Source organism: Dreissena polymorpha, chromosome 2 (genome assembly GCF_020536995.1).
Source record: "Dreissena polymorpha isolate Duluth1 chromosome 2, UMN_Dpol_1.0, whole genome shotgun sequence".
Lineage (NCBI taxonomy): Eukaryota > Metazoa > Mollusca > Bivalvia > Myida > Dreissenidae > Dreissena > Dreissena polymorpha.
The window spans coordinates 42,450,185-42,476,868 of NC_068356.1; the positions used below are offsets into that span (position 1 = coordinate 42,450,185).

At 35.9% G+C, this 26,684-nt stretch overlaps 1 protein-coding gene across 4 annotated transcripts in view; it reads left to right on the forward strand.

Annotated features, from left to right (window-relative positions):
- The window catches only part of LOC127866801 (protein phosphatase 3 catalytic subunit alpha-like), a 273,905-nt gene that overhangs the window by 7,250 nt on the left and 239,971 nt on the right, over nucleotides 1-26,684 (forward strand). For all 4 annotated transcript variants that reach the window (XR_008043110.1, XR_008043109.1, XM_052407623.1 and 1 more), the window contains exons 4-5: nucleotides 2,033-2,144; nucleotides 16,032-16,177. Coding sequence is in view for 2 of the 4 variants with exons in the window: in XM_052407623.1 (XP_052263583.1) it covers nucleotides 2,033-2,144; nucleotides 16,032-16,177 (258 nt within the window). In the remaining 2 variants the exon portion in view is untranslated. The remainder of the gene's footprint in view (nucleotides 1-2,032; nucleotides 2,145-16,031; nucleotides 16,178-26,684) is intronic.

Genomic DNA, 26,684 nt, shown 5'->3' on the forward strand with positions numbered 1-26,684 from the left:
ATAACTCAAGAACGCTTAGGCCTAGGATCATGAAACTTCATAGGTAGATAGATCAAGACTTGCAGATGACCCCTATTGATTTTGAGGTCAGTAGGTCAAAGGTCAAGGTCACTGTGACCCGAAATGGTAAAATGGTTTCCGGATGATAACTCAAGAACACATATGCCTAGGATCATGAAACTTCATGGGTAGATTGATCATGATTCGCAGATGACCCCTTTTGATTTTGAGGTCACTAGGTCAAAGGTCAAGGTCATGGTGACCTGAAATAGTTAAATGGTTTCTGGATGATAACTCAAGAACGCTTTTGCCTAGCATCATGACACTTCTTAAGTACATTGATCATGACACGCAGATGACCCCTATTGATTTTCAGGTCACTAGGTCAAAGGTCAAGGTCACAGTGACAAAAAACGTATCACACAATGGCTGCCACTACAACGGACAGTCCATATGGGGGGCATGCATGTTTTACAAACAGCCCTTGTTTAGCAAAACAGCAACAACACTTAAATTTCCCAATTTTAGTGGAAACGCCGCGAATCCCAATTCAAAGGGACCCGGCCCCATTCCCAAAATTGTGCTAAAAAACCTGGAAATACCCAATGAAAAAATATCTAATTTTTCCAAATGTGTTTTAAAATATTATGTAATTCACCGTTATCAATACTGTTAAATGTTCATCTTAATATGTGGAGTAAACAAGTATTTAGTTTTTTTGTTCAACCAGGCATTGATGATTCAATTGTATGCCTCTTACAAGTGGTTTGTAACCCCATTTAGCACATGTATCTGGTTGCCAAAATCAGTCAACATTATTTTCTTCATCTTGGACTTCTCTTGGATCAAACCTGTGTAAATAGTGAAATTATCATCGTTACTACAGTTTTAAAAAGAAGAATAAATTCCATGGTTATTACTAAAAAATAACATAAAATTAAACACTGAATTTCCATTCTCCAACACATATATACACATGTTTAAAATGTTTGTTGGAAATCAGTCCATTAAGTGCATTATGCAACTTACTATGGTTAGATCTTGTTTGTGTAGCTGTTTGGTTGGTCTTGGAGAGTCTTCAGTGATTGCAAAGATACACGTTTCTTTATATTGAATCTTATTTGTAATATGTTGATGAAAAGTCATTTGTAAATGTGTGACAAACAGTAACTAGTCAGTTTGTTACATTATTGTCTCTTCAAATCTTGAACAAGATTCCTGTCTCTGATTTACACGCCTCTTAAATGTATCTTGTCTTTACTGTTGTTGAAAATTGTTGACGCGAAATAAACTAATCAGCTATTTTCATTGGTGACAAGAATGATACATGTAGAACAACATTTAATGTTCCACTACTTTTGACTTGATTCTTTGAGGCAAGTGTTCATCTACTTCTGATACAGTTTACTGTTTATAATGACTTTGGCTTTGTAATAAAATACATGTAGCCAATTGCATCTTCAAAAACCTTCAAGTATGGCAAGATCAACTTTTCCAAGCCTTACTTTTAGTATCAAAACTGCTTTATAATTGTTAAAGCATATCAATGAATGATTCTATGAGTAATTGTGTACAGAGAGTTTCGTGGTGCAGGCTTGACCAGTGCGCCCATCCGTAAACATTTATATTTGACATGTTGTTTGGGTCAGGTGAAGCTCACAAATTGGAAAATTTACCTGACTTGCACATGAATAAATTAAAATACTTTTGACAATTGTATTGGTTTTCACAATGAAAAAAATTTTAATTGAATGATGCGCACCTCATTTAGTTTACTCTAATGGCCTCATTTAACTTGTGCAAATAGTGTAAAAAACACAACTGCAAAAGTCTGAAATAATCTAAGCATAGAATTTACGCGTATGTGGTTCACCGGTGCCAGGTCTATGATGTAGACCTAAAACAAGTAACCTTTATATTGTTTAGGCCTATGTAGCTGAGTGTTATTATTTACAAGTTAGTATGTTGATTGCAGCAGAGTTAAACAATGTACACGCATGTTGTGATTATCAGGTTGTTGTCTCTTTTGCAGTGTGTACTGTATCTCTGGGCTTTGAAGATCCTTTACCCGAACACATTCTTCCTTCTTAGAGGGAACCATGAGTGTAGACATTTAACAGAATACTTCACCTTCAAACAAGAATGTAAGTTATCCTCTGCTCATCATTATTAACTTAGCTCCGCCTAAGAGCTACAGCATTTCATGAATTGCTCAGCGAGTGACCAATATTGATTTTTCCAGCCGTCAATCAAAGTAAAGTTGGTAATCGCATCAGCCCTCAGGCAGCCAAATACAGGCCGACCCCATATGAGGGTGTATACAATAACTGTGCATGTCTCAATACTGACCAATCTTTAACTAGAAATGGCGCTGCCGTGGCCAATGGCTCTACGCACGCCGCAGCTTTTGACCCAGGGGTCAGATAAAAATTCCAAACATTGCACTGTCGGCTGTCGCACATATGCTCATAGCTACCATGTGTTTAAGTTTCAAGGTTCTAGTTCTAATAGTGTAGGAGGAGATAGTGGCCAGGACAGACTGATGGACAGACGGCGGAGATAGCCACATAATCCCCCCGCTGCAATTTGGAGCGTGGTGATAACAACTGTAGCGCTGTAGATAAAGCGTAAACATTATGCTTTTAGTCAGAGAAAAAGTTTCAACATTTAAAATATGCACTGTGATTTTTTAACAAAAGAAAAGATCTTAGCGTTCACAGCGCTACAAATTTTATTCCGCAATCAAATACATAAATCCACGCTTTCCCTAAGGAAGAATGTCGTGACATAAGTTAAGTCTAATTTTCACATGCCTTTAAGCAGGGCAAAGAATTTACACCACATACATTGGCCATTTTTATTTGTGGCTTGAATATTTGTAACTTTACATGAATACACTGTAACTCTTAATATAACGCACTCCGTTATAAGCTGAATTGAATATAACGTTGGTGGGTCTTGGCTCCTATTTTTATGCCCCCGAAGGAGGGCATATAGTGATTGCACTGTCTGTATGTCTGTCAGTCACACTGTGTTTAGGTTTCGAAAAATGCTCATAACTTCTATGTCGCTTCAAATGTAACATTCATATTTGGTATGCATGTGTATATGGACAAGGCCTTTTGATTCGCACACAAATTTTGACCCCCTTGACCTTTAACTTAGGGTCTGTGTTTAGGTTTCAATATATGCATTTAGGTTTCAAAAAATGCTCATATTTTCTATCAAAGCATTTATCGGGGGCATATGTCATCCTATGGAGACAGCTGTTGTTTCTCCAACGTTCCATTTGCAGGGTTTTTTATCTGATTTTGGGGAAAGGGCCTGGCCTTTTTTTAGGGGAAAAAAATTCGCGCGAAATGCCGGATTTTGGGGGAATCACGCGAACCGCCGGATTTTGGGGAAAATAAGGAGTCTTAAATAATCAATTCAACATATTTTGCTGTTTTTAAAACAAATTCACGGCAACAGATAATTTAATTATGCAATATGTTATAGTTCTACACTGGATCAGGTAAACTTATGTATTTAAAGTTAAAAAAAAAAAAAAAAAAATTATGGGAAAAAAATTAAGTCTGGGGGAAAATTTACCTTCTGAGGGGAAAAAAAATCCGAGGGGAAAGGGCTGATTTTCGGCGGGTCCCAAAGAAGGAAAAAAGGCCCTTATTTGGGTCTAGAGCGTTGTCTTGATATTCAAATATGGCGCTGCCGATGTGCTGATTGTATAACCCTTTACCACTTAGATACATATCTTTATGCATTTGTAGTCCCTTAGAAAGTTACATATAATTTAAGACCTTTCTTACTAGATTTAAGTTTTTAAGGCATTTCCAAACCTTAGATTCTGATAGCAGCAAACAGCATAAAACCTGAACAGACTGTTCGGGTTTTATGCGGTTTGCACTTTGCTTCTAATGGGGGAAAGGGATAATGGCTCAATTTTAATCGAATTTGACAATTTGAGTGTCATTATCTATTGTTTGGTACAATACAGGTGTGAAAATAGCTTGTGTTTCGTGTATGTACAATCAATCTTTTAAATCATTGACAGCTTTGACAAGTCTCGCACGATTTTCAGGAAATCCCCAGGAAGCACGTTTTTTGCATGACCGAGTATAATGCAACGAAACATTGCTTTGTATCATATAGCATTCATCCTAATTTAAGCTTACTCAGTCTTCACGATAGTTCATTTTATCCACTAGCCATTCGGGCTACTTGAATGGGGAAGACAAGTAGCCCGGCAGCAAAATTACTAGCCCAAAGTAAATTTGTTAAAATATACACCCTGCTAAAGGGTTTCATCTTTCAATAGCAGATAATCTATTTAAAAGTAAAATTGTATCCAGGGTATGTTAACTGTAAAGCCTATTGCAAAAACAATTGCAACACAATATAACAAGTCAAGGTAATTAACTTATTATGTCCTTTATTAATCATAAGTCTTTAACTTGTGATAAACAACTTCTTCGTTCATCTCATCATCACTGCCATCCTGGAGATCCTCTTTGTCAGAAACCATATCCTGTAAAACAAGCAACCTGATAGTTATTTTCCAGAAGTTTACTTGACAAGTGAAGGCATAGATCATAAGATGGCATACTTTTATCATACATGTTGACTTTTATATTGTTTTTGCCCTGTCTGTTGGTCTGTTGGTTGGTTGGTCTGTTGGTTGGTTTGCGCCAACTTTAACATTTGCAATAACTTTTGCAATATTGAAGATAGGAACTTGATATTTGGCATGCATATGTATCTCATATAGCTGCACATTTTGAGTGGTGAAAGGTCAAGGTCAAGGTCATCCTTCAAGGTCAAAGGTCAAATATATGGGTAAAAATCGCTCATTTAATGTACACTTTTGCAGTATTTCAATATTCAAGATAGCAACTTGATATTTGGCATGCATGTGTATCTCATGAAGCTGCACAATTTGAGTGGTGAAAGGTCAAGGTCAAGGTCAGCCTTCAAGGTCAGATGTCAAATATATGTGGCCAAAATCGCTCATTTTATGAGTTCTTTTGCAATATTGAAGATAGCAACTTGATATTTGGCATGCATGTGTATCTCATGGAGCTGCACATTTTGAGTGGTGAAAGGTCAAGGTCATCCTTGAAGGTCAGAGGTCAAATATATGTGGCCCAAATCGCTAATTTTATGAATACTTTTGCAATATTGAAGATAGCAACTTGATATTTGGCATGCATGTGTATCTCATGGAGCTGCACATTTTGAGTGGTGAAAGGTCAAGGTCAAGGTCATCCTTCAAGGTCAAATATATGGGTCAAAATTGCTCATGTAATGTCACTTCTGCAATATTGAAGCTAGCAATTTTATATTTGAAATGCATGTGTATCTCATGGAGCTGCACATTTTGAGTGGTAAAGGGTCAAGGTCAAGGTCATCCTACAAGGTCAAACATCATATAGGGGGACATTGTGTTTCACAAACACATCTTGTTTCTTATGTTGTGTTTTTAAGCATAGCTTATTAAACTCTGTCTTACAGAAGTAGCTTCTCCTTCATCACTGATTTTTAACCACTTTTCTTGAAATTCATGTTTCCGTGATTTTTCATAGTCATTTGCTGACTTACGATCAGTAGTGGGCAGTTTCTTGCCAGGCTTCACTTTAGCTACGTATTTAAGCATTATGCAGCCTTATGCGCATAGGGACTTACAACTTTGGAAATAAACACACACACAAGGTTACAAAGTAAAACAATGTTTATTCCGGAAATGCAAGCTGCGGACGTCGATTGGTTTTCTTCAGCAGTAAACACATCAGCATGACGTATGCCAATAGTAAATAACCAGTTTAAATTGTTCACCACGTGGCCTGGGTTACGACTCGAAAATGACCGTTGAATGTATGGACCAATCGGAACGCATTTAAATATCGTATTTTAGGCGAAGTTGAACGAAGATCTGTAAAAAACCTTCGGGAAGTACTCACAAAATAATGACGTTTATCACACTTAAACGTACGATATGGCAATTTTAATAAGCCCGAGCTATAATTTACACGCCCAGGCCACCGGGCGTGCGCTAATTTCGCAGACTGCCTACTCATCCATTTGTTGTTACAATTAAACTGAGCAATCTGAATTAACTCTGAATTCAATCTTAATACGTCGACACCGCTGTCCCATAATGCACTGTTCATTTTACACTTCCGAAAAATGGTGTATGTTTGTTTTGATGAAATCCTTAAACCAATTTATCATCATAAATGGTCAGAATAAATTAATTATACCCCCATAACCATATAGGAGTCACTTTGTCGGTCCGTCGGTCTGTCCTGAAATTTCATCCGATCTTCACCAAACTTGGTCACAAGTTGTATCTAGATGATGTATAGGTCAAGTTTGAATATGGGTCATGCCGGGTCAAAAGCTAGGTCATGGGGTCACATGGTGTGTTTTAAACCAAAAGTTTGTCCAGATCATAACTTAATCATTTATCGTTAGATTTTAAAATAACTTGGAACATTTGTTCACTATCATGGGACGGTGTCACGGCCGTTAATCACGCGCGCCACCTCTTTTTTGAGATGCATTCATAAATGAGCCAAGGCAACTTCCGAGGTGGCGCTCAGGCCAGGATGTTTCGAAATTTAACTGATAATTTTACAGTGTGATTAGGTGTAATATGTTTTTCAACACATTTCGCAATATTAAAAAAAAAATCGGCCAATGTAGTGCGATTCAGGGATTATAAATTCATCTAAAAATGTACAGAAACATATAATCACAACCCATTTGGAAACGTGAGGACCTTTATAAGTTGTGGCATGGTAGAATTCGTACAAGCAAATCGATGTCTTTTGCCTGTGTGACGAACAAACTCCCTGCCAACTAAATTGCTCATTACATAAAACGATTGCTTTGAACCTGTACAAGTTAATGCGTGCACAAAACCATCGGCTTCTAGCCGATCTAATAGATAAATTTGCTTTTTATGCCCCCCTTCGAAGAAGAGGGGGTATATTGCTTTGCTCATGTCGGTCGGTCTGTCGGTCGGTCCGTCCACCAGGTGGTTGTCAGACGATAACTCAAGAACGCTTAGGCCTAGGATCATGAAACTTCATAGGTACATTGATCATGACTCACAGATGACCCCTATTGATTTTGAGGTCACTAGGTCAAAGGTCAAGGTCACTGTGACCCGAAATAGTAAAATGGTTTCCGGATGATAATTCAAGAACGCTTATGCCTAGGATCATGAAACTTCATAGGTAGATTGATCATGACTAGCAGATGACCCCTATTGATTTTCAGGTCACTAGGTCCAAGGTCAAGGTCACGGTGACCCGAAATAGTAAAATGGTTTCCGGATGATAATTCAAGAACCCTTATGCCTAGGATCATGAAACTTGATATGTAGATTGATCATGACTAGCAGATGACCCCTATTGATTTTCAGGTCACTAGGTCAAGGTCACGGTAACCCGAAATAGTAAAATGGTTTCCGGATGATAACTCAAGAACGCTTATGTCTAGGATCATGAAACTTGATAGGTACATTGATCATGACTCACAGATGACCCCTATTGATTTTCAGGTCACTAGGTCAAAGGTCAAGGTCACAGTGACCTGAAATAGTAAAATGGTTTCCTGATGATAACTCAGGAAAGCTTATGCCTAGGATCATGAAACTTCATAGGTACATTGATCATGACTCGCAGATGACCCCTATTGATTTTCAGGTGACTTGGTCAAAGGTCAAGGTCACAGTGACAAAAAACATATTTACAAAATGTCTGTCACTACAACTTAGAGCCCATATGGGGGGCATGCATGTTTTACAAACAGCCCTTGTTTCCAAAAGAGATGGAGCCAATGCCAAGGAGGTGGCTCTCAGATAAGAAGGTGGCGCCAATGCAAATTTATAGTTATTTTATAGTGAAGTATTTTATGTTACGGTTTCTTTTTTGTTTTCGGACTTACATTATTTTTTGTAAGTTGACTACTTCAGCAATTTTGAGTCGCTTGCGTTTTTAATTAGAACAAGATATGTGTTTGTCAGAAACCCTATGCCCCCTTCTGTGCCGCTTTGAAGCTATATATTTGCCCTTTAACGTTGAAGGATGTCTGTGACCATTCACCACTCAAAATGTGCAGCTCCATGAGATACACATGCATGCCAAATATGAAGTTGCTATCTTCAATATTGCAAAAGTTATGGCAAAATGTTTTAAAGTTGGAGCAAACAAACACACACACCAACCAACCCACCAACCAACAGACAGGGCAAAAACAATATGTCCCCCACTAAAGTGGCGGGGGCCATAATAAAATGTGGTTTTCTAATAATTGATGGATTTAATTTTAAACGTTCGTCTTTGTAAGATAACAACGTTTAACATGTATTATACAAAAATGTTAACGGAAAAAGACCGAGCTTTCTTCATTGTTTGGAGTTGATGGTGGGAAAAACGACATAAAAGAGCCTAATTAAGATTCGTTGACCTTTGCCTTTTAGTAAATTAAGCATTTGGATTAACGGCCACAAATCATTACTACAAGTGGAAGTGTTATCTTATACTTATTTCGTGAATTATCATTCTGTATACAAATATTGATGTCGATGAATATTTTGATTATGTTGAACAGTAAGTTATTGGTTTGATTGCGTATTACAATTTTTTGGTATGCTTCGAACAATATGTTTTATTCATGTTGGTGACTTCTTAATTGAGTTGATCACTAATATTTATTTAAATAACTACATCTTATTTATTATAGATTGTATTTATGTTCTGTAAAGATTTGGACCTTAGTATGTACGTTCAAAATTAAATTTAATATAACAAATAACATTATCTATCAAATCTACGTCATGTGATAATGTCATTGTGATACAACTGTTAATTGATACATCCTGTTTTGGTGCCACCTCCTATCATTAGCGCCACCTCCTAAGCATTGGCTCCATCTCTTTTGGAAAAATGCAAAATTATCTACTACGTCGGCAAGAAGCCAAAATTTGTGTGCACGCAGCATCAAATGTATGTTGTACGCAATCGTTTGATGCCGTAAGCGATTTAATTGGGTTGACATGCTCTTGTCACACAGGAAAAACTCATCGAAATGCTTTGTAAAACTCCACCATGCCACAACTTATAATGGTTCTCACGTTTTTAAATGGGTTGAGAATGTACGTGTCTGTACATTTTGGACGAATCAATCTTCGCTGAATAGCACTACATTGCCCGATTTTTTAAATAACGCAAATTATGTTGAAAAAAACCCATATAAAACCTAATCACCCTGTAAAATTGTCCATGAAATTTCAAAACATCCGGGCCTGAGCGCCTCCTCGGAAGCTTCATTGGCTCATTTATTAATGCATCGCAAAAAAGAGGTGGCGCGCGTGATTAACAGCCATGGGTGTGTCGTGTGGAAAAAGTACGTCATGGTCACACTTGGACTTCAAAGGTCAAATGCTTGTCCGGGCCATAACTTTATCATTTATTGTGAGATTTTAAAATCATTTGGCTGATTTGTTCACCATCATTGGACGGTGTGTCGTGCGAAAGAATAACGTCGATATCTCCAAGGTCAAGGTCACACTTTGAGTTCAAAGATCAAAAATGGCCATAAATGAGCTTGTCCGGGCAATAACTATGTCGTTAATTGTGAGATTTTAAAATCATGAGGCACATTTGTTCACCATGATTGGCTGGTGTGTCGTGCGAAAGAATTACGATGTTATCTCCAAGGTCAAGGTCACACTTTGAGTTCAAAGGTCAAAAATGGCCATAAATAAGCTTGTCCGGGCCATAACTATGTCATTCATTGTGAGATTTTAAAATCATTGGCACATTTGTTCACCATCATTGGACGGTGTGTCGCGCAAAAGGATTACATTGATATCTTCAAGGTCAAGGTCACACTGTGAGTTCAAAGGTCAAAAATGGCCATAAATGCTCTTGTCCGGGCCATAACTATGTCATTCATCGTGAGATTTTAAAATTACTTGGAACATTTGTTCACAATCATTGGACAATGTGTCATGCGAAAGAATTTTGTCAATATCTACAAGGTCAAGGTCACACATGGAGTTCAAAAGTTAAAAATGGCCATAAATGAGCTTGTCCGAGCCATAACTATGTCATTCATTGTGAGATTTTAAAATGACTATGTACATTAATTTTGTTCACAGTCATTGGACGGCATGTCATGCGAAAGAATTCAAGCGTGCAAAGGTCAAAATGACCATAAATAATAATGGCATAATAATTCTTAAAAATTGCCATAAAATAGATTCTCTTGTTTTGTGAAGACAGCATGCAAAATAGTCTGTGTCAATGCGGCAGGTGGGGGTATACGTCTGTCACGTCTGTGACAAAGCTCTAGTTGATGTAGTAATTATATAGGATAATAGGATATATATGCACATTAAAAGACTGGTATGTATACAGTTAACAGTACAGTAGGGTTTATATGCATATATTGGCAATTATTAAAGAATGCTCAGAAATTATAACGAAAATCCGCTTATAATGCTGTCTTGTGACTTGGTTATTGTCATCAGCCTTATATTGGAGTTACAGTGTAATGAAACCTTGCAATTCTTGTCAGATAACACATTTAATTATACGCATTTGTAAATAATTATTCAATAATGTTTTCCATACCAATGTTTAACATGGATATGACACAATGCAATATGGTAGGTTAGTAACGTGTTTCAGATTGCCCAACTATGCTCATGCATACATACACATACATGAATGACCTGACAAGTTCTTTCTTGATCCGGAACTGTAGTGTACTTGGTACAAATTACAAAAGACGCTTTTTTCCTCAGAAATTCACTTTTAGATTCGCAACATTTTCTGAAAGGGAATGCATGTATATTAAATTTAGACGTTGATTGATGGTGCTCAATGCTCGAACATCGCGTCAAGTGATTCACGCATGTGCAATTGGAATTCCTCCATCCCACAAATCAATTTGTATATTCCATTTTGTTAAATGGTGGACATTTGTGTTCATGAAATTCTTTAACATATTCATCGTCAATAATGGTAATATTTTGGTTTTGAAAATAGAAAAGGTAATTTCGCTGGATTATCAGGTAAAAGAAAGAGTTGGAACATGTTTGTTTCCAGCTATCAACTCATTCGGTAGGGTTATCTAAAATACTGAAATATAAGTAGGACTTCCAACTTTATGTCTGGGACAGCAATTATTAAAGGTTTGGAAGTCAGGACTTCCATCGTTTGAAAGCTAGTGGAAGTGCTGTACACCATTAAATAAATGGGCTTCCACTTAATTATAATTGAAATATCATGTTTAAAATGTATGATTCATTTGTATCAATGATACTGTTATATGCATGTACATTGTAAGCCATGTATGTAAAATTATTTTGAGGATTAAAATCAAATTGTGTTACAACGCGCTGTTTTGATTTTTCTTAAATTGTTTTCATGCCATACATAATTTGCTAAATTCTTCTCTAACTGTCTCAAGCAAAGTTTATCTTTTACATTTGAGCTGCATGGCTGTTTCCGCAGAACAATTCTGATATTCCCTTGTCAGGCCTAGGCTTTTTGACTAGCATTTTCCCTAGATATTGCAGTTTCTCCATGATAGGAAATCAATTGTTCGTACTTGTCAATTCAGAACACAGAGTTATGCCATTGTGATAATTGTATTGAACCAGCTTTGGTTATACCAAGTCTGCTAAGCCATAGGTCACCAAAAAGTCGTTCTCGACGTATCTTTCAGTCATGTACTGAATAGAAAATGTATGGTTCTGATTCTATTTCTGTATATAATATAGTAAGACATTCTTGATAGTTATCCCCCTCCAAAGGTGGAGGGATAAAGAATTGGCGTTGAACATCCGTCTGTCACAAATTTGTTTAGGGCTATATCTAAAAAACTATATATAAGATATAACATGAAACTGCATGGATGTATAGATAGATATCAATGAGCAGGGCTCGCGCTGTCGTTCGCCATTTGAGCCATTTGCGAAAATATTGAGAAATTGGCTCAAGAAAATTCCGATTTTCGAAAATGCTAAAATCTTGCAAATCTTGATTGAAATTATCCGCCATTTAAATCCAGACTGGTGATCTATAGTTTTCTCTTTGTTTCATTAAAAGTGTTCGCAAATTGAACAATAAACGAAAACCGGTCTGCACCAGAACATGAGACATCGCTTGGCCTTATTGTTATTGAAGCGCACATGGTAGCTGGCCAATCAACATTGAGTTCGCTCACACGTAATATTGGGTCAATCATGCGTAGACACTTTGAATACACAGTTGATATTGTCGTCTGCCAACAATTTATCGGCCGATGGCAAACGTCGTATTTAAACATTAACAAATGACAAGAGCAACAATAAATAATTTCCCAGCTGATCACTTTAGACCTGTCTATCGGCTATCGATCTGAATTAAAGGATGATCATTAAATAATTAGTTCTATGTTGATGATGTTACACCTTTCTGACGATTATCGACGTTATCGTTTGAAATAAAAGGTGATAATTAAGTTGTTTTACCCACAAGCTATGCTATTGTAAAGAAAAATGTCAACCAAATGGTATATTTATTACGTATTTGCTAGGCTACCGATTTACATTTTCTGCAATCAAACGATATGCAAATTTGATTTCAAGTGCAGAACGGGTACAATTTTAGGACTGTCGTTTTCGGATACATTATTTTTCGCTGATTTAAATTTATTTTCGGAGTTCTTTTTAGAAGAAATAGAATGCCGAATACACACGCGGTAATACAGACGATGTGGTTTATATTATTTCGAATTGTATTCACTTGAAATTGCAATTGGAAAGACTATAATAAAGAACAATTTGTAAGTCTCTGGGTGGGGTGGGGGGCTTTGCCCTTTATTCCTGTTGGGTTCCTGGTTCTAAGACATCCGGACTAATTTTCAGGATTTCAAATTTGGGACAACTTACTCCACTGTTAAGTGTACATGTTCAAATTAATTTTTGTTTGAAAAGTACCATAATAATTATTTCTATATTGAAAACTGCATGTTATATGTGATATGCCCTTGTTGTCATAAAAAGAAATATGAACAAGTTGATAGTATATATTATTATTTCAAAACCACTTTTCGCGCGCCGAAAAACGAAATCTGGTTGGCTCAAAGAAATTTTGGGCCAGCTCTAGCCCTGAATGAGGAGAAGTGCCATGCACAAGAACCATTACCCTTCACTTAAAAAGAGTTATTGTCCTTTTTTTACGCCCCAGAAGGAGGTCATATAGTGATCGGAGCGTCCATCCGTCTTTCTGTCACACTTTGCATTTAGGTTTTGCATTTAGGTTTTCGAAAAATGCTCATAACTTCTATGTCGCTTCAGATAGCAACTTGATATTTGACATGCATGTGTATCTCATGGGGCTGCACATTTTGAGTGGTGAAAGGTCAAGGTCATCATTCAAGGTCAAAGGTCAAAAAAACAAATTCAAGGCAAGTAATAAGCTTCAAAGGGAGATAAAAAAATAAAAATAAAACAAAGCAGCGCAATAGGGGGCATTGTGTTTCTGACAAACACATCTCTTGTTGTATCAGGGCCCTCAATCCATTTTAGGGGAAGGGGGTCGCTACCCTCATGAGGGGGGATTTTCACGGCATTTCGCTTTGGGGGGGGATTTTTTGTTACTTACTCTTTCATTATTACATTTCTCCATGTTTGAACTATATTCATATCTTTTTTCATAATTTAGTATGTTTGACAAGATTAAATTGAAATAGAATTGAGATATAATAATCATGAGACACATCTTATTAAAAAAATAAATAAAAAATAAAAAAAATTATATCGGGGGGAATTTTTCCCCCCAAAAGGGGAAAAAAGTATACTTTTCAGGTGGGGGACTGCGGCCGAATTTCGGCTGCAGATTTGATAGATTAAGGGCCCTGTGTATTATGTAACTTTTGAGGGTTATATCTCAGATACCATACAATACATACAAGAAACTAAATGGGTGTATTGATAATAAGGAAGAGAAGTGCCATGCTTACTAACCATAACCCTTCACTTTCCTAAATAAGAGCTATTGTTCTTTATTATCCGCTGCCATAGGCGGAGGGATATTTTTTTGCAGTTGTCCGTTCAGCCCTAATTCCGTCCGTCCAGCACTTTTGTGTCCGGAGCCATATCCTGGAAGTGCTTTGGCGGATATCATTGAAACTTTGTATGAGTATATATATATGGATAAGAGGATGATGCACGCAAAATGGCATTTTACACCATCTGTTAATAACGGAGTTATGGTCCTTTGTAATTTGAAAAAATGCTTTTCGATAGAAGCTTAGAGCTTTATCTCCATTAACACATGAGCCAGAGCCATGAAACTTGCCAAAGTTGTTCTCAATCATCTGGGGGTGCTTCACATTCAACACCCATAATCCTAGGGGCTAAGGTCAAGGTCACAAATTTGATGAATTATTCATTATTTAGTCATTCCTTTACTATGACATGAAACTTGCCATAGTTGTTCTCAATCATCTGGGGGTGCTTCACATTCAACACCCATAATCTTAGGGGCTAAGGTCAAGGTCACACATTGAGGTCAAAGGTCACACATTTGATGATTTATTCATTATTTAGTCATTTCTTGACTATGCATTTAGGTATCAATTTAACGACTTTGCTTGTTGTTTTTGTATGATGTAATTTCAGGGTTATACCTCAGATACACCATCAGATTTTTAAATGGCACCAATCGACTGCTCCCAGTTTTAACCTGCGGTATTTACCAATTAAAACCGCCCCGGTCATTACTCCTGAAGTGGTCGTTACTGGTCAATACTGGTTTTTTTAACTTTACCCCAAATTTTGATTCATATTCAATGCTTAATTAAACAATATTGATAATATAAATTAAACAGACATGTTAACAATAATGTCTTAAGCTATTAATACCCACTATTTTATACCTGTTCATGCAATTTATAGGTAAATTTCTCAAAATTTTGCAAATTAATCAACACGACCCTTACTTGTCATGTATTCTTGCCTAGATTTCTTTAAATTCTTTTTAAACACAATCCTGCACAAACCCAATCAACATGAAACATTCCTGCGGTGACATTATTTTCCCAGCCTTCATGAAAATTGGTCAGAACATGTGTCCTGACGACATCTCAATGATTTAAAAACTGGGCCATGTAGCTTTAAAAATAGGTCAAGTTAAAGTGTGTTATTACTCTAAACAAGCATGTTTGTTTCTTCCCGTAATCTTTATTAAACTTGCTCTGAATATTTGCTTGAATGAGTTCAGTGAAAAGTGAGAAATGGTTCCTGTCCATTTAAAAACATGGCTGTCATGGGGTGGGGGCAGTTTTACTTATGTGGATATAATTAAATCATTTGAATACGCATGAAGTGGCATGTTTACCCAATTACTTAGATCATTAACAATTTGTATTTATCTGGACTTATTTAGAAAATCATTTTTGGTATTTTAAAAACATGTCTGCCTGTTGTTTGGGATGTTTATGAGGCTATTGTGATGTAACCTTTTAAACACAACGTTCCTAGAACAGTTAAATGGGTGCAACTAAGTGCCTATAGCCTTCTGGCTTTCTATTACTGTACTGTGACAGGTAATTTTAAGAATCTGTGTGCTTTATGATTGCTTATTTATTCATGATGATGTATGCGTGAATGGGAACATTGAGTATTTCCATAAATGTTTGGTTCCATCTTGTTTGCATAGAACACTTGCTATAGTAAGCCAAGACTGGAAAATAACCTCAGCCCGTTTGTTTACACCGCTTAATGAAGGATGTTTCAATTATTTTCTCAGACTGGCAGTTGTCTCAGTTAATTGATTATAGATTTTATATATAATTTTCTGATTTCTGAAATTTTGTCTTTTGTCCATTTATTTTTGAAAAGTATTATTTAGTGAGATTTGTCTTGTAGTAAAATGTTACTTTTAAATCAACATTTTTGTTGCATTTCCTTACAATATATCATTTAAAATGATGTGCATGTTTATTATCAATAATGTTTGCTACTGTTTCAGGTAAAATAAAGTACTCTGAGCGAGTGTATGATGCTTGCATGGATGCGTTTGACTGCCTGCCATTGTCTGCATTAATGAACCAGCAATTCCTCTGTGTTCATGGTGGACTCTCTCCTGAAATTCACACACTTGATGATATCAGAAAGGTACTCAAATATAGACCTAAAATACCACATCATCAGGGTTTTCAGTTGTGCTCCAAAAATATATCAGTATAATGTAATCCGCATACTGTAAATCCACGAATATAATACGCCCTCGTGCATAATACGCACCCCCGAGTTTGGTCAAAATTTATCGGTAAAAATTGAAAATCCGAGTAAAATACGCACTAAAAAAATCAGTGTCCGAAATCAGCCATTTCCGAAAAAATGTGTCAATATATTTTTGTGCTGTGAAAATATCAAATCAATTTGGTGTTGTCAACTATCTGTTACCCCGGTATATTGATCAGGATGTGTTATAGTGCTGTTGTTACGACAGTTGCATAATAAATATCTCTGTCTATTGTTTATATTACCATTGATTGTTACCGATAACAAACGGGCCCCTTGCTGACATCCGGGTCAAGCAGTCATAATTACAAAAGAAAGAAGCAGAGACGCTGATTTTTGTTTTCACATTTAATTCAATTTGACAATATTCGGGACGATAATAGTTATAATAATAATAAAGTAATAAGAAGACAAAATGGTTACTTCCGTTTTTATAGTTGTCTAGATGAATTACTTTTTCTTTTTTCGAGTTACAAACTTGATACTTTAATATAACTTAAAATACAATTAAACCGCTCGTGTTTTTCATGATCTAGTTAAATAAAATACGCTGCTGCCATTAAGGCTAGTTTGGGAGTAAAAAAACAAATTAATTAATGATCACCTTTCAATTTAATTCGGCAATCGGCAGACAGTTGTAATAAACTCTATTAGCATCATAAAACTAATTATTTAATTACCACTCTTTACTTCAGATATGGTAAATATGCGGTAGAAAGATAAATAGTGGTCAGCTAAGAAATATTTATTTACGGGTATTGTCAGTTGTTTTTTTTTCATTTGCTAATCTCTTCATACGACTTAGCGTCCAGTCGCTATTTTGTAGGCAGACGACGATATTAACTTTGTATTCAAAGTATACAGTGTCTGCGCATGGATGACCCAATATTATCCGATAGCTTCTCCCGTTCTCACGTTTCATTCGACAACTTCTCACGTTTCATTCGACAACATCATTTCATGTGTTAGCGAGCTCAATGTTGATTGGTCAGCTACCATGCGCACTTCAATAAGAATAAGGTCAAGCATTGTCTCATAATCGGGTACAGACCGGGTTTCGTTTTCTGTTCGAATTGCAAACACTTTCATTAAAACAAAGAGACAAATATAGAAAACCAGTCCGATATAAATGGCGGATGTTTTCAATGAAATTTTACTAGATTTTCGCATTTTCACAAATAAGATTTTTATTGAGCCAAATTCTCAATATTTTCGCAAATGACTCAAATGGAGAACGACAGCGCGAGCCCTGTTGCACCCTTTTGATGTAATGGTGTAGTTCAAAATGGCTGCCGCGAAGCAAATAACAGCGATTAAGTTGAAAATTTGCACAGGATTTTTTTTTGTTCTGCTCTAAACTCGTATATTATACGCACCCCCTACTTGAAGAAAAATCGGCTGGTAAAAAAGTGCGTATTATATTCGTAGATTTACGGTATTGTATTGCGATACAATTTCATCATAACGGTACGAAAATTCTACAAAAATTCATTCACATTCCCTACAGAAAAGCAATCCGAAATAATGATATCATGGTAAAGAAAACAAATCGGTGTTTAGTAAAAATAAATTGTTACCTAAAAATAGCATTCTAAAAAGTCTATTATACTTAGTAGCGTTGTTACGTGGGAGTCCGCAAGATCTGCTTTTGCATGTCATACTGTTAAATATAAGATGAAGCTTATGGAAATAAGGAAAAAACACACAATTAATTACATAATAAAATTGTTAATTGATGCTATTATAAACAGAAGTCATAATGATAAAAAAAAATTACGTAACAGCATTCTGATGTTACACAACCGGCTTTTAAACATCCACAATTCTTTTCGGGTTATATAATTATTCTTGTCTGCTTTTATAATAGTTCTCAAAATGGCAGACGAGTTTGACTTTATAGACAATTCCAAGGGGAAAAAAGTGTTGTTTGGGCATATTTTAGTCTTAAAAGGAAGAGAGAAACAAATGAGATCGAGGAAGGGGTAGGAAATTGTAAGCGGTGTAAGGATGGTGTCAAATGGACAAAATGACAATACTAATCTTTCATAACAAAATGCTTTGTAAAGCAAAACAAAGAGTTAATTGTGTTTATAAAGCATTTTGTAAAAAAATGCTAGAATTGCCAATATGATATAACTAGAACCTAAACATATACAATACAAAGGTTATGTTCATGTGATATTGCAATACGGGTTTTTGAACTGACAATTTATTGCAATACGGTTTTCGGCGTATTGTTGCAGCACTAGTTTTCAGCACCATAATTATCAAGTGATTTAAATGTAAACTTAACATATATAGCATATTTTTATACAGTGTTATTTTTGTTAAAAATAGGTTTATCTTGTATGTGATTTGTTCACAAATGTTTGTATTTTGAAAAGGTCATTTAATGTACTTACTGTTTTGAATAGTTTTAACTTACTACAACAGCAAGAAAAAAAATAATTATGATTTAATCGGGCCGTCTGGAAGCAAAAGCAAGTGCCCTACCACTAGGCCCGCTGGCATTAACATTAAATAATTTCCTGATTGTTAATACTACACGTATTTTTCAAATTATCGATGAGAAACATTACAAATGCTTTATTATTGTACGGATTTTGATTATACATTACTGAACAAATATTTTTAACATTCTTAGCTCACCTGCTCATGGTGAGCTTATGTGACCGTGTGATGTCCGGCATCCGTTGTGCGTGCGTGCATGCGTGTGTGTGTGTGTGTGCGTGCGTGTGTACGTCAACAATTTGTTTGTGTAGACAGTAGAGGTCACAGTTTTCATCCAATCTTTATGAAATTTGGTCAGAATGTTTATCTTGATGAAATCTGGGTTGGGATTGTATTTGGGTCATCTGGGGTCAAATACTAGGTCACTAGGTGAAATAAGAGAAAAACCTTGTGTAGACAATAGAGGTCACAGTTTACATCCAATCTTTATGAAATTTGGTCAGAATTTTTATCTGATGAAATCTGGGTTGGGATTGTATTTGGGTCATCTGGGTCAAAAACTAGGTCACTAGGTCAAATCATAGAAAAACCTTGTGAAGACAGTAGAGGTCATAGTTTTTATATGGTCTTAATGAATAGCAACTCCAGAAGCTGAGTGGCTAATCAGCTGATAACAGGAGAAAACCAATAATCATTGACACCACTTCAACTAAAATCGGTCTTACACATTTGTTTTTAAAGATATGATTATCATTCATAGTTATTTGAATAGGAAATAAAATTACCTTTCAAATGGTATAAATATCAATTTGATACTGATTGATTACGATATTATATAGCCTATTACTTAATTGGCTTCTATGCATTTTGTTAAGTACCGCTGTTTATCACACTTGGTGCAATCATGCTGTGAGAGGCATCTGTTTTCATTCAATTTGCGACATAGTGGAATCAGTTACACATTTTTGTTAACAGACTATTTTAATAGACCAATGAACGATCTTTATGCAGGTGTTTGTAAAATTACTGTAGGCAATTTAAGGTGGTCCTGGCCTATGTGGGCGGGGCGCCCCAGGGTTGGTAATGGGGCCATGCATAGTTAACAGTGGTTCTGAAATATGCTGTCCGAGTTTTCCGAGTCGTCAATTTCCCCTTCCGGACAAGCAGTTTTTGAAAGCTGACTTGTCTGGGGACAAGTAAAATTTCCGTGGTAATTTTTTTTCGAGAACGAAACTACTCCATTTTCCGAAAATCAAAAACGAAAGTTTATATAAATAGCTTATGATTAATCTGCGGACTGGCACACTTTTTCAACTGGAGGTAGGTTATTTTCCGATAATAATTATTAAATGTAGTAAACCAGTCCACGAGTATATATAGCAACAGCCAATCACGCATAAGAAAACAATTTTAATAGAGAAACCAGCACACATGTGTATAGCAACAGCCAATCACGCATTAGATAACACTTTTCGTACATTGCAAATGGCCGTATACATGTTCTAACGACCTGCATTCTATTTTTGCTAATCAGACCAATGATAAAATCAGTTCGGCTTCGGCAAAGAAGAGAAAAGCCAAGTATGAATATGATAAACATACGACGCCAAGCGGAAACGAGAATTTGTTGAGTCTTGGCTAATTGATTTTCCTTGGCTTAAAAACGTTGCCGATGTGTGTAAATGTAAACTTTGTAAGGAGTTTCCTTTATTAGCGGATAATTATATACTTATAATTAACGGAGATTATTTTACTTGAAGTGAATTGTCTAGTCATGTTGAGATAATTAAATATCCGAGATGGTATCATGTGTGACTTAAACGTGATCTTATTATATGCACATCTTGCTTGTATTTGTGTTCATGTGAATTTTCTAGTTAATTATGTTTATAATTTAAAATAGAAGTTAACAAAAGTGTATGCTTGTATTATTTGCTTAATTAGTAATGACCTTTTCCTTTATCTATCTTAAAAGTACGGACAAGTACTTCTTTGGTACGGACAAGTGAATTTGTGGGTCCAACTTGTCCGTGGACAAGTAGACTCTTAAAATATTTCAGAACCCCTGGTTAAGATTGACCGTATTGTCATAAGAGAGGTTCAGTATCAATTTGAAGACAATCGGTGTAGAAATGAAGAAATTTTAGTAAAATAACCTTCAAAAATTTGTAAAAATCTCTGACCCGGCCCCACCCCAACACCCATAACTTTTGACCCAGGGGTCAGATCACAATTCCAAATAGTGCAGGGTCGCTCATATGCTCATAGCTACCATGTGTGCAAGTTTCAAGGTTCTAGTGCTAATAGTGTAGGAGGAGATAGTGGCCAGGACGGAGGGACGGACAGGAAGACGGCGAGATAACGACAATATCCCCACGCTTTTCAAAAACTTTAACTTTGCCTCTAACATCATAGTGCTTCCACATACAACTTTGAAACTTCATATGTACATGCACCTTGATGAGTTCTACACGCCACACCCATGTTTGGGTCACTAGGTCAAAGGTCAAGGTCACTGTGACCTCTAATATAAAACTTTAACTTTGCCTCTAACATCACAGTGCTTCTACCTACAACTTTGAAACTTCATATGTAGATGCACCTTGATGAGTTCTACACGCCACACCCATTTTGGGTCACTAGGTCAAAGGTCAAGGTCACTGTAGCCTCTAAAAAAAATAATTATGCCCCCCTTCACGGTGACTCAACTTAGAAAAATGGTGTCCGGATGATAACTCAAGAACGCTTACGCCTAGGATCATGAAACTTCATAGGTACATTGATCATGACTGGCAGATGACCCCTATTGACTTTCAGGTCACTAGGTCAAAGGTCACGGTGACTTGACACAGTCAAATGGTTTATGGATGATAACTCAAGACAGCTTATGCCTAGGATCAGGAAACTTCATAAGTACATTAATCATGATGACCCCTATAGATTTTCAGGTCACTAGGTCAACGGTCAAAGTCACAGTGCCAAAAACGTATTCACACAATGGCTGCCACTACAACTGACAGCCCATATGGGGGGCATGCATGTTTTACAAACAGCCCTTGTCTGACAAGCTTTCGCAGCCGATTGGGCACCCGTTATGCGGTGTTTTCTTATGGGTCAATTGATTGACAATGACAACTCTTCAAACAGTGGCATAAGTGTTTATTGAATGCATCATCTTTAATGTGTTCTGAATTAAAAAAAAAAAACTGACAAGAGTTAGATGTCTATCTTTTGTTGTATGAGCCTAGTCTTACTGTATTGATTTTTTCCATTTTCTCAGAATTCCTAATACTATTCATATCAACTGTTGCACAAAATGTCAGCTATTAAGTCAACTTGACCTAATTCTTGTATGTGGCTGTTTTAAAACATTCATCAACTGTTGCACAAAATGTCAGCTATTAAGTCAACTTGACCTAATTCTTGTATGTGGCTGTTTTAAAACATTCATCAACTGTTGCACAAAATGTCAGCTATTAAGTCAACTTGACCTAATTCTTGTATGTGGCTGTTTTAAAACATAAGAAGACCAGTGACTCTTTCTAGTTCTTATTCCTTTCCTACAACAATTTGAACAACTGGTACATAAATCAGCAGCAAGTGGTTCCTTGCAGTCACTGTCATGTCTGTCTACAAAGCCTTATATCAGTCTGAATTGATTGCTATAATTCCGCCACAAGTTTTCCCAGAGTCCTGCTCAATATTTACCAAGGCATTGTTTAATATTTTATGTTTGTTATGCAAACATAATATTGCTTTACAATTGAAATGTTATTTGAACAGTGTCTGATCATGTGATGGTACAAGGTGAAAGCTTTTGTATGTGTAAGGAGACAGAGATTATGTTGCTGGGAAAAATACAGATATAAGTACAGTCAATCTTGTATTTAGAGACCACTAAAGGGAGTAACCAAAAGTGCTCTCTTAATAAAATGGTCTTTAAATTCAAAAAAGGCCATTTGTGATGAATGCGGACCTTTGATTTTAAATCCAGATATCGGATTATCTCTTTTTGACACAGCGATTTCTGCTTTTGTAATCAAATGAATCTAATATAAATAAAATGAATAAAACAATTTTTTACTTAAAATAAGTTGTATTTGTTCTCTCTATTTTTAAATACAATGTAAATGGTTTGCACAGAGAATGGGTTTTTCCGACTCCGATCTCATTCGCGATTAAATTTACGTGCACTTTTACTCTTCGACACTTCCAATACCCGAATTTTCTCATTTAACGTTAATACTTTCCGTTTTGACATTTTAATTTCTGCATGTAAGCTTATATATATCTGACTCGATTATGGTACATAGGGAAATAAATAAAACACCTTGATTGAAAACAAAAAAAACACGCCTGATTGGAAAATTACACAAACTAATTAGCATAATATCAATTACATTTTTTAATGAACAGATTTCGCTACATGTTACCGATTAATAGTTTATTTTTACACCTCTTGAGAACACTGTGAAAATGTTTGTCGCGTCGGCGCATTGTTTCTGCAATAAAATCGGCGATCAAATTTGTCACTTAACGTCCCAGATGGTAAACTCTTTAACCTGTAGACTGTTGGCAATACCTCACTGTATTATTCGACACCAAAAATTGATACGCAGTCAGCATTAACACCGATCAGAACCGGTCATCGAGACCAAGGAAAATGGCTGGTGTGAAATCACAACAAAGGTGTCATCGTCAAGACTCTGGTATCAAAATTCACTCAAATCAGCGGTTGCTGATCGAGTAAGTCAAAAGTCGCTTAATACAATATGAAAATATAGGTTAAACGCTCGGGCAGGATTTAAAGTGGTGGCATAAGATCAAAGTCGCTTAATTCAAGTGGTCGCAAGCACAAGATTGACTGTATTTGTAATGGGACTGATAATTGTTTCCATTATCAGGAGCTTTAAATTAGTAGTTCTTTGGTTGTCAACCTGGAACATAAATATATTAGTCAACAAAGCTGAAAATAATGAAAAGGTTCAATGCAAGCTATCAGGCTTGGCGAAATTGGAAAAAATCTGTCAAACGGACAGGCATTTCAGAAAATGTGCTGGTCCAGAGAAAATTTTGCCGGACCGAAAAAGATAACATATTGGATAATGATCATCCAACGAAATATGTAACAGGACATCTAATTGGTCAAACTATATTTAACTGACCAATGATATCCATTTAGGCATTATAACAACGTAAACTAAAGTAAGAAGTATAGAAAACAAAATTGCGGTTAACTGACACTAACTTGTACAATGTAAAATGATAACAGCTTTGGAGACCTATGACGAGTGCATGTTATAAAGATATCACTAGAACATTATTATATTTAATAAACAACCTTTTTAAAGCCATGCTTCATAAAGAAATTCATAATAATATCCTTATCTACTCGAAAAATAAAGCAAAACTAGCAAGATCTTTTTTGTTAGAACGCAGTTGCCGATTTTGCCCCCGAGTTTGAAGTAGGTGTTGTGAAATCAGTTGGATTTGCTAATTGTAGGTAACAAACTTATTGCAAACATCAAAACAATGATCGATTTCATTTTCATGATGTAGTAAGCGGTTTGCTCTTCGAATTTTCAACTTTGAAAAAATATGATTTGTTTGCATTCATTTCACATTTTGCCGGTCGCCAGGACCGACATTCTTGTTAAACCTGCCGGACCAAATGGAAATCTGCCGGTCAGGACCAGCGGAGCGGCAATTTTGCCAAGCCTGAGCTATTAATGCAATTTGTATCTATAGATTAACGAGTTTCTGTTTTTAATTTTGCAAAAACTACCAACTGTTTAGTATTGTATTGAACAGGGCAACAGATATGGATCGTTTTATTGTTCTTAATCTTACGATTTGCATTTTACAGAAAAAGACCTGAATAAAAAAAATCAATAGTACATAAAACAATTATGAAAATGGGGGGAAAACGAATTGCAATTGATTTTTAGACGTTTTATTTGAACCGCTTCACTTCGTACCACATTTGATTTGAATAAGTTCAATGTGATCTTTAGTTCGGTCGTATTATTTGTAGTCAGTTTATATAGACAACGGTTCGCTCTGGTGTCTATCTAGAAACTTAGTTTCTTCGTAAAAAAATGCTGGAAATAGTGGCTGCTAAACGTGAATAGGCTAGGAAACCTCTGTTATTGACGTTCCTGTCCAATATTTTACAATGTGTTACTTGACCCAAACCGTGAAAATACATTTTGAAGAGTTGGGGATGATTCTTAAATATTTGTTGCAAAATACAGCGGCAATTTGTGACTGAATAACAAATAATCTAGTGGAAAAATCATTCAAACTGGCTTGTCATTGATGAAGAGGGTTTGGCAATGCGCTTTAAGTGCAACATTCGTATGAAAGGTAATGTTAAAACAGTATGGGCTAGGGCTGAAACATGCAATAATCAAAGGACACAATAGTCAAGCACAATAATAGTACCGAACACAAGGATTCAGAGAAGAAAAAAAGGTTAGTTTGATAAAATTGTCAAAAACTAATTGACAAATACTTTTGAGGGTAAAAACTAATGATTGCAGAAAAATCATAGTGAAAACTTATTGACATGAAATCTTATCTGTTGCCCTGATTGAAGTAATGAAGGCTAAAGTTACCTTACATCCTCAATTTACAAGTTTTGAACGTCAATATGTTAGCAATCATTTACTAGAGACAATAAAATCCACAGCTCTTTCGCTTTGTAATTTCTCTGTTAGTATATTGGATTGAAAAATAAGATTCGAGGATTTGCCTTGTTTCCCACCAGATTGATTACATTTCATGCTATGCAACAGTGGTGTAGGTGGTGCTTGTTCACTCTCACCCATATCTATTATTAATCAAGTTTGTAAAATGCAGATAACTTCTGCCACCGTTCTTTGTATAGGTCCATGCCACGTCAATTTTGGTTACACTTCTATTATTTTCATCAATGAAGGAAGATCAATTCAGACCATGGTTTTCCAATCTATGTAACAGTATAGATGCATTATTGATCGCTGATCTCTTGTTGAAATTCCCTGGCATTGATGGAGATTCAGACTCTGGATAAATGAAGTGTTATGATGTATTGTGTATGATATTGTATTTCTGGTTTCACTTTACCATGTTAGTGAATGAATCACATCCTAATAGAATATTGATTTGTTGATTATCCAGAGATTTATGTTGCCTATTTGTAAGGCTTTGGGGAACCTGAGTTAAGTTAAATTGTAGAGAAAGTCCCTTATTTAAGAAATAATATTTTTCTATCATGGTTTGTTGTCGAATAACCCACGGTAAGGAGTATAGATGCGTAGGAATTAAATCACGAGTGCGAAGCACGAGTGGTTTGATAACACGCATCTATACAACTTACTGTGGGTTATTCGACAACTAACCATCATAGAAAAATATTATTTCGATTCTAACACGATTCTAATTGATTTGGTTCAAGTTTTAGGAAGTGAACTATATTTTTCAATACTCCGCCCTTCTTAGTACAAAGTTCACTATTTAGTGACGTCATTGAATTGTACAAACATATGACGTTGTTTTCATTAACAAATATTTTGCAAATGACGTCACTTTCATTGAAAACAACAATCGTAGAAACTTAATGACGTCACGTTTATTGATGCTACTGAAAAGCTGACATGCTATAAATGTTTTCTGAATTACGTTTCCTAAGATATAACATTCTTTGTAGGCGTGGTTATGCCAATTATCCCCAAATATACAATTAGTTGTTTCATTACACTTATATACATGCTACATTAATTACATTTCTTTTAGAGAGGGTTTTAGCACGTGCATTTAACTGCAATTTTTTCTTTATTTATTCGGAACTATTTTCGAAACATTTAGCTCCGCCCATAAGTTATTGCAGAATAACCCACGCTTGATTTCCTTCCTTGTCTATAGAAAACAAGTCACGTGCCGTGTT